This window comes from Coregonus clupeaformis, chromosome 23 (genome assembly GCF_020615455.1).
Source record: "Coregonus clupeaformis isolate EN_2021a chromosome 23, ASM2061545v1, whole genome shotgun sequence".
In the NCBI taxonomy this organism is placed as follows: domain Eukaryota; kingdom Metazoa; phylum Chordata; class Actinopteri; order Salmoniformes; family Salmonidae; genus Coregonus; species Coregonus clupeaformis.
In genome coordinates, this window is record NC_059214.1 from 13,628,859 (window position 1) to 13,643,843 (window position 14,985).

The 14,985-nt window shown below is 41.3% G+C and overlaps 1 protein-coding gene across 1 annotated transcript in view; it reads left to right on the forward strand.

The window, feature by feature from the left end:
- Nucleotides 1–4,240: 4,240 nt before the first annotated feature.
- The window catches only part of LOC121536633 (nck-associated protein 5-like), a 77,791-nt gene continuing 67,046 nt past the window's right edge, over nucleotides 4,241–14,985 (forward strand). Inside the window, exons 1-4 of the mRNA XM_041844044.2 lie at nucleotides 4,241–4,390; nucleotides 6,185–6,275; nucleotides 7,908–8,069; nucleotides 13,586–13,654. Coding sequence (XP_041699978.2) covers nucleotides 4,302–4,390; nucleotides 6,185–6,275; nucleotides 7,908–8,069; nucleotides 13,586–13,654 — 411 coding nt within the window. The 5' untranslated portion in view covers nucleotides 4,241–4,301. The remainder of the gene's footprint in view (nucleotides 4,391–6,184; nucleotides 6,276–7,907; nucleotides 8,070–13,585; nucleotides 13,655–14,985) is intronic.

Consider the following 14,985-nt stretch of genomic DNA (forward strand, 5'->3'; position numbering starts at 1 on the left):
TTACATATCTTGAAATATGATTGCTGACATGCAAAACATTTTGGGACTATATCAACAATGGATATGAAAACAATTACCAAAAGATAGTTTTGGGGTGGAGTTTTTCTTTAAGGGTCTTAAGAGGAGGAGGGGAGAGATAACAAGTCATAACTCTTCATTGAGATGTTTTACCCAGCTATATCTATTCTCCTCATTCAGCACAAAAGGACATTTGTAGAACATAAGAGAGAGGTACAACATAAGCGCCTTAATTGGAATGCATTGGCTGTACAGTACATTTATATTTACATTTACATCATTTAGCAGACGCTCTTATCCAGAGCGACTTACAAATTGGTGCATTCACCTTATAGCCAGTGGGATAACCACTTTAAAATATGTTTTTTTTTTGGGGGGGGGTAAGGGGGGGGTAGAAGGATTACTTTATCCTATCCCAGGTATTCCTTAAAGAGGTGGGGTTTCAAGTGTCCCCGGAAGGTGGTGAGTGACTCCGCCGTCCTGGCGTCGTGAGGGAGCTTGTTCCACCATTGGGGTGCCAGAGAAGTGAACAGTTTTGACTGGGCTGAGCGGGAACTGTGCTTCCGCAGAGGTAGGGGGGCCAGCAGGCCAGAGGTGGATGAACGCAATGCCCTCGTTTGGGTGCAGGGACTGATCAGAGCCTGAAGGTACGTAGGCAAGCACCATGGTCTTGTAGCAGATGCGAGCTTCAACTGGAAGCCAGTGGAGTGTGCGGAGGAGCGGGGTGACGTGAGAGAACTTGGGAAGGTTGAACACCAGACGGGCTGCGGCATTCTGGATGAGTTGTAGGGGTTTAATGGTACGGCAGTAACATGCTATACATCACGTCAGAGCTCATGTGATCCTTCTTCACAGCACTTTAAGCGTTTTGACTGACAGACATTATAAACTTAAGCACCCGACAAGAAGATGCCCCCATCCCTCCCGCTAATTGGGCTACTTTTTCACATTTGTTGTTGTCTGAGTGAGGGAAATGCTGTAAATCGAGAGGAGTCGAAGTGTTCTGATAGATGAGATGTTGAGGATTATAATAAATACCACTTTGATGTCATATAAGCAAACCACACACCTGAGTCCAAATGTGCACTTTACGTTTCCATATTTGAAAACTCATTCACAGTATCAACGTTTATGATCATTATGTTTGATCTACAGTTACAAGGATGACATGCACTATACCCTGGGTTGTCCTGAACATAATGGGCCTATGTTTGCCACAGGAAAAAAGCACTTGATTGCACTCATGACTACATTCTATGCACACCAAAATTACAATCGGTTTGTCTGAAGTGCCTTTTGAAAGCCTAAAAATGTAAGATCATATTTTATAACTTAGGTAGCCATTTTGGCAATAGAATAAGCTTTTAAATGATGCCCACCTGACCCAGATTGCGATTTATAATGGAACATTTTTGGATTGCGTAAACAACAACAGTAATTGTGTGATGGTGGGGACGCAAGGCTATGTTCCAAACAAAAAACGACAAGTGTGCTTGCTTCAATGGCAAAACTAGGAGAGCTCAAAAAAGCACCTTATAGTTGAAGGCTCTTTCCTTGAGTCATAGAAGTGCATTGAAATTCATTAGGAACTGTGCACAGTTTGGAGAGGTGTGTGGCCACTTGGAGACACCAATTAAACCTTGTAATAGTTTTTTCTTATCTTGCACCCTCTCCAAAATGTCAATGAATATTCCCTAAAGCACTGTTCTTTTAATTGACAAGCACACATCTTAATTTTACATTTAAATAAACCCAGTTGAATATGCACACAAAGGTTTTGCCTCCCCCAAAAGTAAATTAGATGTAGGCCTACAGAAAGTTTATGTGGTTTGGTCTAATCGAGGCGGAGCCGAATAACTGTTGTACAGACCATTTTCAGACAGGGAGATATGATAATTGTGTTGCAGACTCAAACCACTCTTCGATCTGGCGTTACATAGGTAAATTGATATCTGTGATCCCTGCACCACATAAAGATAATATTTCATTCATTAATGCTGGTAGAGAACCTAACAATTGAAAATGCCTGACAACCTGCAATAGTACACGATCCACTTCATTGACCCACTTCCCCCTCTTGACTGTATTCAACCTCAACTCCAGAGTTAAAAGTGTTTTTCTGTGGAGCTTCTGGTATCCAGATACACTTCAGTGCATTAGAAAGCTGTGGCTGCTCAGTAATGACAACCCTGGAGAGCAGAGGCCAGCTTTGTGCTCTGAGTTAGTCTCTGCCTGCCTGCCTCAGATTAGCAGGGCTACAGTAGTTAGGGTCTGTCATTGGAGCGGACGGTGAAAGGGGTCACTTCATGGCCTGTTTGTAAAACTAGGCCATCCATTCACACATTGTGTGCTGGAGATGGGGGAGGTTTTGAGAATTGTAGCCTTGGGCAAAATATTATGGAGCAGCAACAAACCATTTGGTGATAAGGTGGTTGTCGCTTTGTCTGTGGCTTCAATGGAGAAAATCTAGATGACCACATACAAGGGGAATATCCACGTGTGGGGTTGAACACACGCAAGTACGAACGCATGCACACGCACGCACGCACGCACACACACACACACACACACACACACACACACACACACACACACACACACACACACACACACACACACACACACACAGGTGTGCGGAAATCACACATGCATGCACACACACATTAACCAAATGCTTGTAACATTAGCAACATTTCACAATCAGAAATGTAATGCTTTATCCTTGTAATGCAAGAGGTTTAAGTGGTCCCAGATCCCCAATAAGCATTTAACTATACATAGCAGTATTATCTGGCAGGCCTCTTTGTGTGATTAGAGTTTTTCTCGATTGCTTAACACTCGAAACAGGGATCACTTTTGCAAACAGTAAACACAGCCCACTAAACTGCAAGTGTGTTTGCCAAAACAACACATTTCTCTTGCAAAATGCTTACACTATCAACAGTTAAAATACTTAAATAACTATCAAAACTGTATAATGTGTCATCTAATGAGAAGGTAATCTTACCATTTATTAGATAACGGCTCAACAAATACTAACCATAACCATCAATACACCAACTTTTTCTATGAAAAATAATAAATGGTACAAGATGGTAATCAAACATTTAAAAGAAGCTGTATTCTTATGATTTACTCTTGTCCATGCTTTTTTTTAACGGTGGAATTCCCTCATGAGCTACTGCCCATGTGAGTAAGTGATCATATGACTTCACTATAGATGGATGAGGACGAGGGCAGACAGAGTTCACCAAAAGGCCAACACTGAAACACACTGAAGCACTACTCACCAGGCTGTGTTTTTGGATCTTGGTCAAGAAAAGGTGATAAGAGGTCACCACAAGGTGGACCTGTGTGATCCCAATCCATGAAGGGACAAGCACCTGATTGTTTTTCTGTCTCTAAGTTGATTTGTGGCTGTAATGTTTTGATGCTGTCACGGTTAGTGGTCTAACAGTAATGCAGTAAAAAAGAACTCAATTGAACAGGGTGATTTACTAGGACAATACAAGCCAGGTATGGTACTACCTGCCTCCTTTACTATCTGTGTGACAGTAGGCCAGCTATATGTTTGTGTGAATGTGTTTGTGCGTTTACATATTTACATTGTCTGTCTGTCCGTCTGTCCGCCCCTTTGCACTATGTCTGTCTGAATAGGTTGTCTGTCTGTTTGTCTGAACAGGCTGTCTGTCTGAACATTGTGTCTGTCTGAACTGCCTAGTTTCAGTAATCCATGAAAACAAAACAACTATTGTTATAACTGTGATTTGGTGGTCTCTTAACAACATTTCTATAGTTTGTCATGCATGCTTGATAGAAGCAGTGAGCATATTACACAGTAGAACAGGGACTAATGTCTTAGTTCTGATATTGTGTAAACTTGTAAGTCCTGTATGAGGAAAATACTATCATATTTAGAGTATTTTTTCAAACTCCATCCATAGTGCTACATTGAGCTAAAGGCTGTTGCTGATAACTAATTACGAGTAAAGGCCTTAAATGCTGCATTCACCCTGCCCTTGAGGAATTCAGTTGTGGACAGAGGGAAGAGGGCATCACTCCCAACCTTTCCCCCTGCCATAGTCATGGGATGGGGTTGCCACAGAGACAGGGGCCTCCTTTTTAGTGAATAGTCGAACAGAGGGTGGAACATGTCATTTTCCGATCCCGGGAGCACTCAGGCTCACATTATTCCTCACTGGCCTACATAAGGAGGCCGGAGACCCACTTTTACCAAATGCCCACTCATACACACGGAATGCTAACTGAATCCCAGCTACAGTATGGATCTGAGGAATATGTGCACCATGTTTGTAGCATTATTGAGAGGGAATAACAACGTCCCTGAAATTGGATGGAAAAACAGAATGGGGTGAGTGGTTGACTGTGTGTTATAAGAGGAGTTTAAAATAAGGTTTTATTTAGGTTGAAGATAAACAATTGGTTAGTTTAAGAGCATGTCATTTTATATGAATTGCAATGTATGAAGTGAGACAGAGCTGAGACGTAATGAGACAGTGATATAAAGAATTGCTGTGATGTTCTGAGAATGGTATTATACTGTATGTGATTGAATAAATGGGCTGAGAATGAGATGTAATGGGACAAAGTTGTGATAAATGGAAAAGCACAGAGATGGGAATAAGATTTATATATTATATTATTATTTTATTATTATATTCTGAATGAGACAAAGTTGAGCTGTAGTGAGACTGGTATGTCATGCATACCAGTCTCACTGTGATATATGTGAATGAAACAGTAATGTGACACAAAGCGCCAGGCTGCCATAGGTTAGCCCAGGAGTCAAGGTCAGTGTGACAAGTGAATGGAAAGGGATGGAGGGGATTTAGTGATGGTTAGACAAGCTCTAAGAAGAGGGGCTCGCTCAGCAGGGTTGAGAAGAGGTTATGGCTAAACGTCATGAAAGCAAATCAACGAGGGTGCAAATCATTTTAGTAAAGTACTCACACATTATTATGTAAACGTTTGATACAGTTCAGCAACTTCTGTTCTTATGTAACTACAAGCTGTGTCACACAGTGAACCCGTTGTTCCTAGTACTTAATCTAATGAATACATTGAATTGAATGTATTTATTAGAGTAAAGTACTATATACAACTACAACTGTGTGCATTGTTGTATTATTGCATTTGGTTACTTTCCTTTGTTTTTACTTAGCATTTTTTGTTGTAAATTCCTGCTAGTCACGCATAAGTGGGTGCCTCACCTCCTCTCCTGTTCATTTTCTGGGGAGGTTTCAGGTCAGTGCCAGTGTTTATCTCCAATATCTAAGACTCTCTCTCAAAGAGTTGCCTAGCAAGGCTGTCAAGGGCCTGGTCACAGTTAGCTGGGTTGGACTAATATCCGTGCCACGTGCATCAAGCGGAGAAAAGTTGCGATGGAAATAACCAAGCAAAATGTCACTGAGTACGGCATTATGGGAAACGCGGTCAGTGTCTCTCAAGCATCCAGCGCTCTAAGGGAAAGCAATTACAAATCCGTAAACAAGGATCTGCTCGTTTAATGAGGACTAAGAGCGCAAATGTCAGCTAGCATGATGGTTGTTTGCAAAGGTTACTAACTGACGGGCAAAGCGTTCACCAGCAGAGTAATCTAAAGTATGGATACAATGGGTTAGAGTCAAAATATTTTGGGGCTATGATCTTATTCATGGATGACTGAGGTCTCTTTGTAGGCTACTTGTTGTTAGTTAGGAGGTTGTGGTAATGTGGTTACATATAACGCATTCATAATGCTTAAATAATAGTTATGTCAGGTGTAAAATAGTAATGTCTTATCTTATGTATCCCTTAGAATGAAGTGTCACTTTGTTCGGTTTGTTGACACACTATCCTGGGTGTCGATCTGAAACGCATTCAATATCAGCTTCATGACATGTGCTGTTACATGCATGTATTTGTCCTCCCATATACTGTATAAACCAGCCCATTGCGCCCATACTGTTGCTTAGACCTGAATCGTGTTCATTAGGCACCAAACGGAAGAACACTGTCTGAAACAGGAAGGGACTACCTGGACTTGTCCAGTAAGAAAGGCTCATTTTAGTTTTCAGTTGCAAAACATTGAAAAAACATTTTCTTTCAGGCTTGTTTGTTCCACGGTTTATGTTCTGATTGGTTCCCTTGCTCTGTGTGCCTGCAGCATGGAGGAGATGGTGAGGAGCCTGCTACAGAACCAGGACACACTGGAGGGCCCCAGGGTGGATCCATTAGACCTCATGAAGGCCTACAAGGTCCAGCACTGACCATATTGGTTCATTTGCTTTCTGTTTATGTTGTTAACTAAATAATGAAAACATTTTGTTATGCAAGTATGCAACACCTGATAAATCACCTTCCAGGTTCTGTAATAAACAGTGTTGGATAAAAGGCTGTGAACAATCAGCGATTTTGGGGGAGAAATGATCATATCACAAAAAAATATATTACCTTTCAGTTCACTGTCATCGGCAATCCCCTGTAATATCGTGATGTACTACATACAGTAGCGTGGGGGCAGGGTATTCGGAAGAGACCGTGGGAAGAGTGGTCACCCTTAGGTTAGATTCTATCAAATCTCCTGATGAAGGTCATATACTGTAGCAGCTTAGGCTAGTCATACATTCTGACACGAACGCAGCGACCGTCAAGAGCAGGTACGACCACTGGGGTTCGCCTGGCCCCAAGGCAAGTACGCTAACCACAGTCCCAAAATAGTTAATAAACTGGGGAATGCTACCAACTCATTCAGGCCAGGGTCGTTACAATACAATACGTCGATGGGGTGCTATTGTATTGTCATATAAAAAACATTTCACCCTGATCTCTGTGCAAGATATCATTTTGTTTTTCCTGTAACCCATTTTGGGGTCTTTGGCCACAATTCAGGTTTTAAGTACCTGTAACACATTGTTAATCATGATTAATGGGAAAGTGGCTGGATTTTAATTTGCACATATGTAACACTGCACTACACTGCATGTATAAGTAATTATGAGGGAAGTATGCGTCACTGGAGACCTTACTAATTGTCTACTGGATAGTTGCTTGGTTTCGAGAAAGTTGCAATGCGATGAACAGTAAATCGATTTGCAGCCATGATGTTTTGTAGACTCGACAGCACACTATGTCCTCACACGCCTTTTCAATTAGTCCTCATCTTGAGCGTTTGGGAGATGCTATTGATTGGCGTAGGTAGCGAGGGTGAAAGTGCTTGACATAAAAACGAACGCAGCGTAGTACAAATGCCAATAAGCCTCATAATTCAAATGCATTTTTAATCATCAGGGCTTTTAAAGTTATTTCACAAGATTTCATGGAAGGAAGGAGACTTTTATAAATGTTTGATGTTTTTGTAACATATGGGGTCCCATATTTCATAATGTTACAGATAATTAATGCCAAGTTGTTTGGGGGGTCAACCAAGGACAACCCCTATGAGTTACGGTGGAAAACTGGTCAAATAAGCAGCCAGCAAAATAAGAAGTTGCCTACAGTGTTAGTTGTGGCTGTAAAACCAACTATAATTGTGAAGAGGCAGCTACAAAATATCAAATATAACATTAAACAAATCCTGTGATTGTTTTTCTTGGAAGGAGTCAAAATACTATGATTTGGAAGTCTTAATTTGCTTGCCTGCACAGTGCTTGTAGCTACATCCATATACAGCAAACTGCAGATGCAGAACAGCAGTTCACCTTCTGTATATTAGTAAATAAAATCCATACTGTAGGCCAAATTCAATGTCATTCTATGAATACTTTGTGTACATGTATAGTATCTTGTATGCTAGAGAAAATAGAGGAGGCAAATAGCCCACTAGTTCCAATAGGCAACTAGTTTCAGCAACTTTGTGGCTCCCTGCAACCCCTCTCTCTATGGTTTAGGACAAACTCCTGGAGGAGATGTGGAAACAGCAGAACAGTCTGGAGGGCCCACCGCCCCCCTCGACAGAAAGGAGGCCCAACTCTCCAGGAGCCAGCAGTAGTGGACACGAGGAGGACTACGATGAAACCAAGCCCATTCTAGAGCGTCTGCGGGCCCTTGAGGTAAGCTCAGCTACAGAAGGGTCTCTTTTCCCTTAGTACCTCTCTCCATCCTCTCTTATGGATAATAAGTACTTCATTAGGTTAATTATCAATATAAATGTTTTACTGTAATGTCATACTTTGGTATATACGAAGTTGGTCAGGAACGGGAAGCCCATTCACATTGGCTAATTTGTATTATATCATTATATAAGCATAAATTAAGAGTAGATAAAGTGCTGGTTACAATGGTGTTACTTGTATGTAGGTCAGAGACGGACAATCTTGGAGGCTTTCTCTCCAACCAAATAGAAATGCACTTGATTCTACTAATTAAAGCTGATTGGTCAAGCTATGATTAGTTGAACCAGGTGTGTTACTGCTTGGCTGGAGCAAACGCCTGCCCCTACACTGGACATTCTTTGTCTGAATATGGCCCATAAAGAGAACATTTTAAATTCTCCAAAGGTTATATGAGGATACCATAGTGCAGTGGGCACCGTACTGAAGCGGATAGTATCTGGCCTGTCAGAAACACTTTTGATAACTATACACATTCATTCTGTCTGTTGTAGCTGCCAGGTAACATTCCTTAGACCATCAATCGTACTTTAGTCTGGCTGATTCCATTATGAGCTAAGAGCTCATTGAATACATAGTCCCAGGTTAATGCAGAAAGAAGCTTGATGAAACGATAAGATGACAGTGATTCTATTCATTCTATTCTATTCTACTCTATTCATTCTTTGTGTTCATTTCAGTATTTTCTATGTGAAAAGGCCTGAGTATATTCATGCAAAGAGGACTGGGTCTGATTTGACAGTACTTAGTCATATCCAGTACATGATAATTAAATAACGAACAGGGTAGTTAACGTTTGAAGCCCATGTTCCTTTGAATGTATTCCTCATAGAAATGTTTGCAGTTTCAAAGGTAATATTGCAATTTTGCCATGAGGTGGAGAGAAACTTGAGCAGTTTTAAAGCACATTTCCTGCAATTCTACACATTTTGCCATGATTTATGCCATGTTCAAATTATATCTGAGTGAGAGTGACTAACAATATCAATAGGGGCCCCCTGGAGGTCAGGACCCCTGGGCACATGCCCTGTGTGCCCGGTCGGTAATTTGGTGGTGTTTACTACAAGGTTTAGATAGCTGGCTAGACTACCTTACCTAGCAATCTAAAACATGTTAGCCGACGTGCTAATTGAGAGACTGTCAGTAACCATGTTTCCATCCACAGTTTTTAAGTCATACCGTATAAAAAGAAAATCACGACAGCTGTGATGGAAACAGGAAGTTTCGGTACAATTTATAAATGCCGACAGTTCATTTGTTCGTTCGACATGATGTGATCTTTTTGTGTCGGTAAAATTATTTATGAGCAAAATGGTGGTGGAAACGCCTTTATGCGCAAATATTTATATAATAACCATCATGTCGAAGTAAACTCTGAGTCACGCGATGATATGGTGTGTGGTCCTCCCACTACGATTTGGGAAACCATGCAGTTTATTAGGCTACATTGAACTTCAGAGGGTGTTGAAAGTGCAGGGTGATCTTGATGCTCCTTTCCAGTAAATATACAGGGTCTTATTCTGGTGACATGATGATCGATGCTTGACTGCCTTTTGACAAATAAAATATTCTTGCTCTTACCCATAATAATCTCATCATGTAGACTAGCCTAACCGCATAGCCTACCCACACTGTATCTGCCAGCTGTTGGCTAGAGCGCACGTGCCAAGACCAAAGTAGGCAAATTTGCTACTTAACTCAGCTGTTTTAGTGAAAAAACTATCGGTAGAGTTGAAATGCGATGGAAACACATTGAACTTTACGTTTTTATTCGGTACATGAAAACTTAAGCAAAAAAGTACATTTTGTGTGCACTAAGTCATCTCGCACTGATTTCTACCCACAACAACTCCATTTTGTAGAAACACACCACTGGTGTGAAATTGCGCATATCTTCTTTATACGGAATCTAGAATATTTGCATGAAAATCTGTCGCCAATTGGATGGAAACCTAGCTAGTGACTGACAAAGCAAGTGGAAAACTGCTGATGCACTAACAAATTTATTCTACTTTTCTAACTCTTAACAGTAAGTTGAGACCCAGATTGAGTTCCTAAAAAATACAAAATAAATACAAAATAAAATATTTGTATTATTTTTGGATCAGGGGCCCGCTAGCGGCTGTGGGACCCTACGCACAGCATGTAGTCTGCGTATAGGCAGAGGTGGCACTGGTTATAGTGATCTGGTTTTTCCTGTAAACACATGTGGAATAGTGATGCTCTGACTGAATTAAATACATTTTTACCAGTTTTTTCATGAACTAGGAAAAGTTAGGGATTCATGCACTGCATAAAACCTATACGATGAGGAGAAATAGTACAACTTCAAGGTCTTTTTGATCTACCTTTGCTTTACCAGTTCTTACAGGGAGGATTTAGTTACTGTGCCCCACCCCATGTAAATGTGATTTAGGGCTAAACCCCATTCAGATGATCAATGGATCAGCAGGAGTAATGGACTATTATATATATCCACATTAATTAGACTGGATTAATGAAAACAGTGTAATCTAACTCAGCAGTAGCCTTCATAGTTTTAATTGTATTACAATTAAATGTATTTGGAATTGAGATAGAGCATCTCAGGAGGATGACATCCACATTTCATTTAGCATGCAACCATGACTATTACTTCCATAAACTGGTTTCTTGAATAACATTGAATACCTTGTCTGCCTCTTTACACTCTATTGCATATTTTATGTTTTGACTTTCAGACTCATATATTTTCATGGTGTCTGCTTTCCCTTTAAATTATACTTGTAATAAACTTTGACTTACATTATACATTTTTTCATTTAATTTCAAACTACTTCCCTAGTTTTCCGGCTGTGAAACACACTTCAAAAATCTAATCTAATCAAATTTGATTTGTCACATGCTTTGTAAACAACAGGTGTAGACTAGCAGTGAAATGCTTACTTAAGGGTCCTTCCCAACAATGCAGAGAGAAAAAAAGAGAAATAAAAGAAAAATAATAACACAAGGAATAAAATCACAATGAGTAACGATAACTTGGTTATATACACAGGGTACCAGTACCGAGTCGATGTGCAGGGGTACGTGTTAATCGAGGTAGCTTGCTGTGCGGTAGCAGAGAGAACAGTCTATGACTTGGGTGGCTGAAGTCTTTGACAATTTGTCGGGCCTTCCTCTGACACTGCCTGGTATATAGGTCCGGAATGGCAGGGAGCTCGGCCCCAGTGATGTACTGGGCCATACGCACTACCCTCTATAGCGCCTTGCGGTCTGATGCCAAGCAGTTGCCATACCAAGAGGTGATGCAGCCAGTCAAGATGCTCTCAATGGTGCAGTTGTATAACTTTTTTGTGTTTTTTTTGTTGATCTGAGTGTCCATGCTAGGCGTGCCTTCTTCATGACTGTGTTGGTGTGTGTGGACCATTAATTCCTCAGTGATGTGGACACCAAGGAACTTGAAGCGCTCAACCCGCTCCACTACAGCCCCATCGATATGGATGGGGGCAAGCTCTGCCCTCCATTTCCAGTAGTCCACGATCAGCTCCTTTGTCTTGCTGACGTTAAGTGAAAAGTTGTTGTCCTGGCACCCCACTGCCAGGTCACTGACCTCCTCCCTGTAGGCTGTCTCATCGTCGTCGGTGATCAGGCCTACTTAATGATGGTGTTGGAGTCGTACGCGACCACGCAGTCGTGGCTGAACAGGGAGTACAGGAGGGGACTAAGCACGCACCCCTGAGGGGCTCCCGTGTTGAGGGTCAGCGTCGCGGATATGTTGTTTCCTACCATCACCCTGTCAGGAAGCACAGGATCCAGTTGCAGAGGGAGGTGTTCAGTCCCAGGGTGCTGAGCTTAGTGATGAGCTTGGTGGGCACTATTGTGTTGAATGCTGAGTTGTAGTTAATGAGCAGCATCCTCACATAGGCGTTCCTCTTATACAGTCGGGAGAGGGCAATGTGGAATGCAATAGAGGTTGCGTCATCTGTGCATCTGTTGGGGCGGTATGTGAATTAGAGTGGGTCCAGGGTGTCCGGGATGATGGTGTTGATGTGAGCCATGACCAGCCTTTCAAAGCATTTCAAGGCTTCAGATGTGAGTGCTACGGGGCGATAGTCATTTATACAGGTCAACTTTGGCGTTCTTGGGCATTTAGGTATTACAGACTGGGTCAGGGAGAGGTTGAAAATGTCAGTGAAGACACTTGGGGGCCTTCCCTGTAATCCGCCATGAACAATTTGCCGCAAACTGAGGTGAGTCAATAAACAAATGAACACAGATCCAGCCCACTGTGCTCACTGTCTAGAGAAGCCTCTCATTTGATTCTCTTCACCACCTCAACCAAAAAGTAATTTGTTTCTTATTTGCTTGCTGAGGAGTCAAAGGAGTGAGACGGATATCTGGGTTGATACTGTGCTTTCCGCATGTCAATCAACTTAATTATTTGTCTTCAAATAATTATTAATCTAAGTTTTGATTATTCAAATTTAAACCCACTGTTATTTACGGAGTGTTAGTGCTAATGGAACGCATAAAGAGCTGTGGGTGGGGTAAAAATGTGATGCACGAACACACACACACACACACACACACACACACACACACAGGCAGGGACACACATTTATAATACAAAAAAACAGTGATGCGCATCCTAATTAAAGAACATAGTATATATGAGAGGTCAATAAAACTGTTTTGTAAATCATTGTGAGTTGCTTCTATACCTGTGATTTTCAGCAACACCTCAACTCTCTTTGTTGAGAGAATCGAGGTTGAGCATCAAACAAACTATTCACTTTTCCTCCCTCGCAAACCACAAACACCAAACACTTCCAGCAGTTGTCTACAAGATTTACAAAGTAGCATGCCTGAGTCTCTTGGCCAATACAATACCTTAGCTAGCCCTTGATAGATTTACTGAATTCATAATTTCAATGGAAAGTCACCTCGCTCACTTCTGTGTTCCTGGAATGGATCAGTTCCTGATTGGAAACCTTCTATCAGTAATTTAATTCCACCTGGGATACCTCGCTACACCCACTCCAGGAGACCTGGTGGCTCTTAGGGATAGGATTGAGACACCACAGATTTATACCACCGTCCATTATCTTTGTATGCTTTGGCAGAGAGGCCTCATAAAGCCCTTATTGACGTATGACTCCAGTGAGAAAGAGATTGTAGAATAGTAAGCAAGGAGGTGATGTACAGAATGTGTTGCGTACACTCATACCGGAACCCAAAAGGGTTCTTCAAAGGGTTCTACTATGGGGACAGCTGAGGAACCCTTTCAAGTTCTAGAAATAACAAAACATTCTAAGAGTACAAGGGTTCCCTTCAGCTCAGTCAAGAGCTGATGTGTATACAAGTGGTATATTTATCTGTAATATTTACAGATTTATATTAAGAAGATATTTATATGGACACGTGAAGATGTTTTTTGTGTAAATATTCAGTATATCTGGAGGTGTTTGCTATTACAGGTGGAGAACTCTGCCTTGACGATGGAGAACGACAACCAGAGGAAGCAGTATGAACGCTGTCTGGATGAGGTGAGTGACTCTCTCTCTCTCTCTCTCTCTCTCTCTCTCTCTCTCTCTCTCTCTCTCTCTCTCTCTCTCTCTCTCTCTGACACACAGACACACTAAAACAGACACACAGACACACTCACAGAAGAAGACACAGACACACACACTCACACAGTTAAGTTAACAATCACAATCACAATCAAATAAAATTTGGTCACATACACATATTTAGCAGATGTTATTGTGGGTGTAGCGAAATGCTTGTGTTCCTAGCTCCAACAGTGCAGTAGTATCTAACAATTCACAACAATAAACAAATCTAAAAGTAAAAGAATGGAATTAAGAAACATACATATTAGGACGAGCAATGTCGGAGTGGCATTAACTAAAATACAGAAGAATATAATACAGTATATACATATGAGATGAGTAAAGCTGTATGTAAACATTATTAAAGTGCCTAGTGTTCCATTATTAAAGTGGCAGTTGAAGTCGGAAGTTTACATACACCTTAGCCAAATACATTTAACCTCAATTCCTGACATTTAATCCTAGTAAAAATTCCCTTTCTTAGGTCAGTTAGGATCACCACTTTATTTTAAGAATGTGAAATGTCAGAATAATAGTAGAGAGAATTACTTATTTCAGCTTTCATTTCTTTCATCACATTCCCAGTGGGTCAGAAGTTTACATGCACTCAATTAGTATTTGGTAGCATTGCCTTTAAATTGTTTAACTTGGGTCAAACGTTTTGGGTAGCCTTCCACAAGCTTCCCACAATAAGTTGGGTGAATTTTGGCCCATTTCACCTGACAGAGCTGGTGTAACTGAGTTAGGTTTGAAGGCGTCTTTGCTTGCACATGCTTTTTCAGTTCTGCCCACAAATGTTCTATAGGATTGAGGTCAGGGCTTTGTGATGGCCACTCCAATACCTTGACTTTGTTGTCCTTAAGCCATTTTGCCACAACTTTGGAAGTATGCTTGGGGTCATTGTCCATTTGGAATACCCATTTGCGACCAAGCTTTAACTTCTTGACTGATGTCTTGAGATGTTGCTTCAATATATCCACATATTTTTCCTTCCTCATGATGCCATCTATTTTGTGAAGTGCACCAGTCCCTCCTGCAGCAAAGAATCCCCACAGCATGATGCTGCCACCCCCGTGCTTCACGGTTGGGATGGTGTTCTTCGGCTTGCAAGCATTCCCCTTTTTCCTCCAAACATAACGATGGTCATTATGGCCAAACAGTTCTATTTTTGTTTCATCAGACCAGAGGACATTTCTCCAAAAAGTACGATCTTTGTCCACATGTGCAGTTGCAAACCGTAGTCTGGCTTTTTTAGGGTGGTTTTG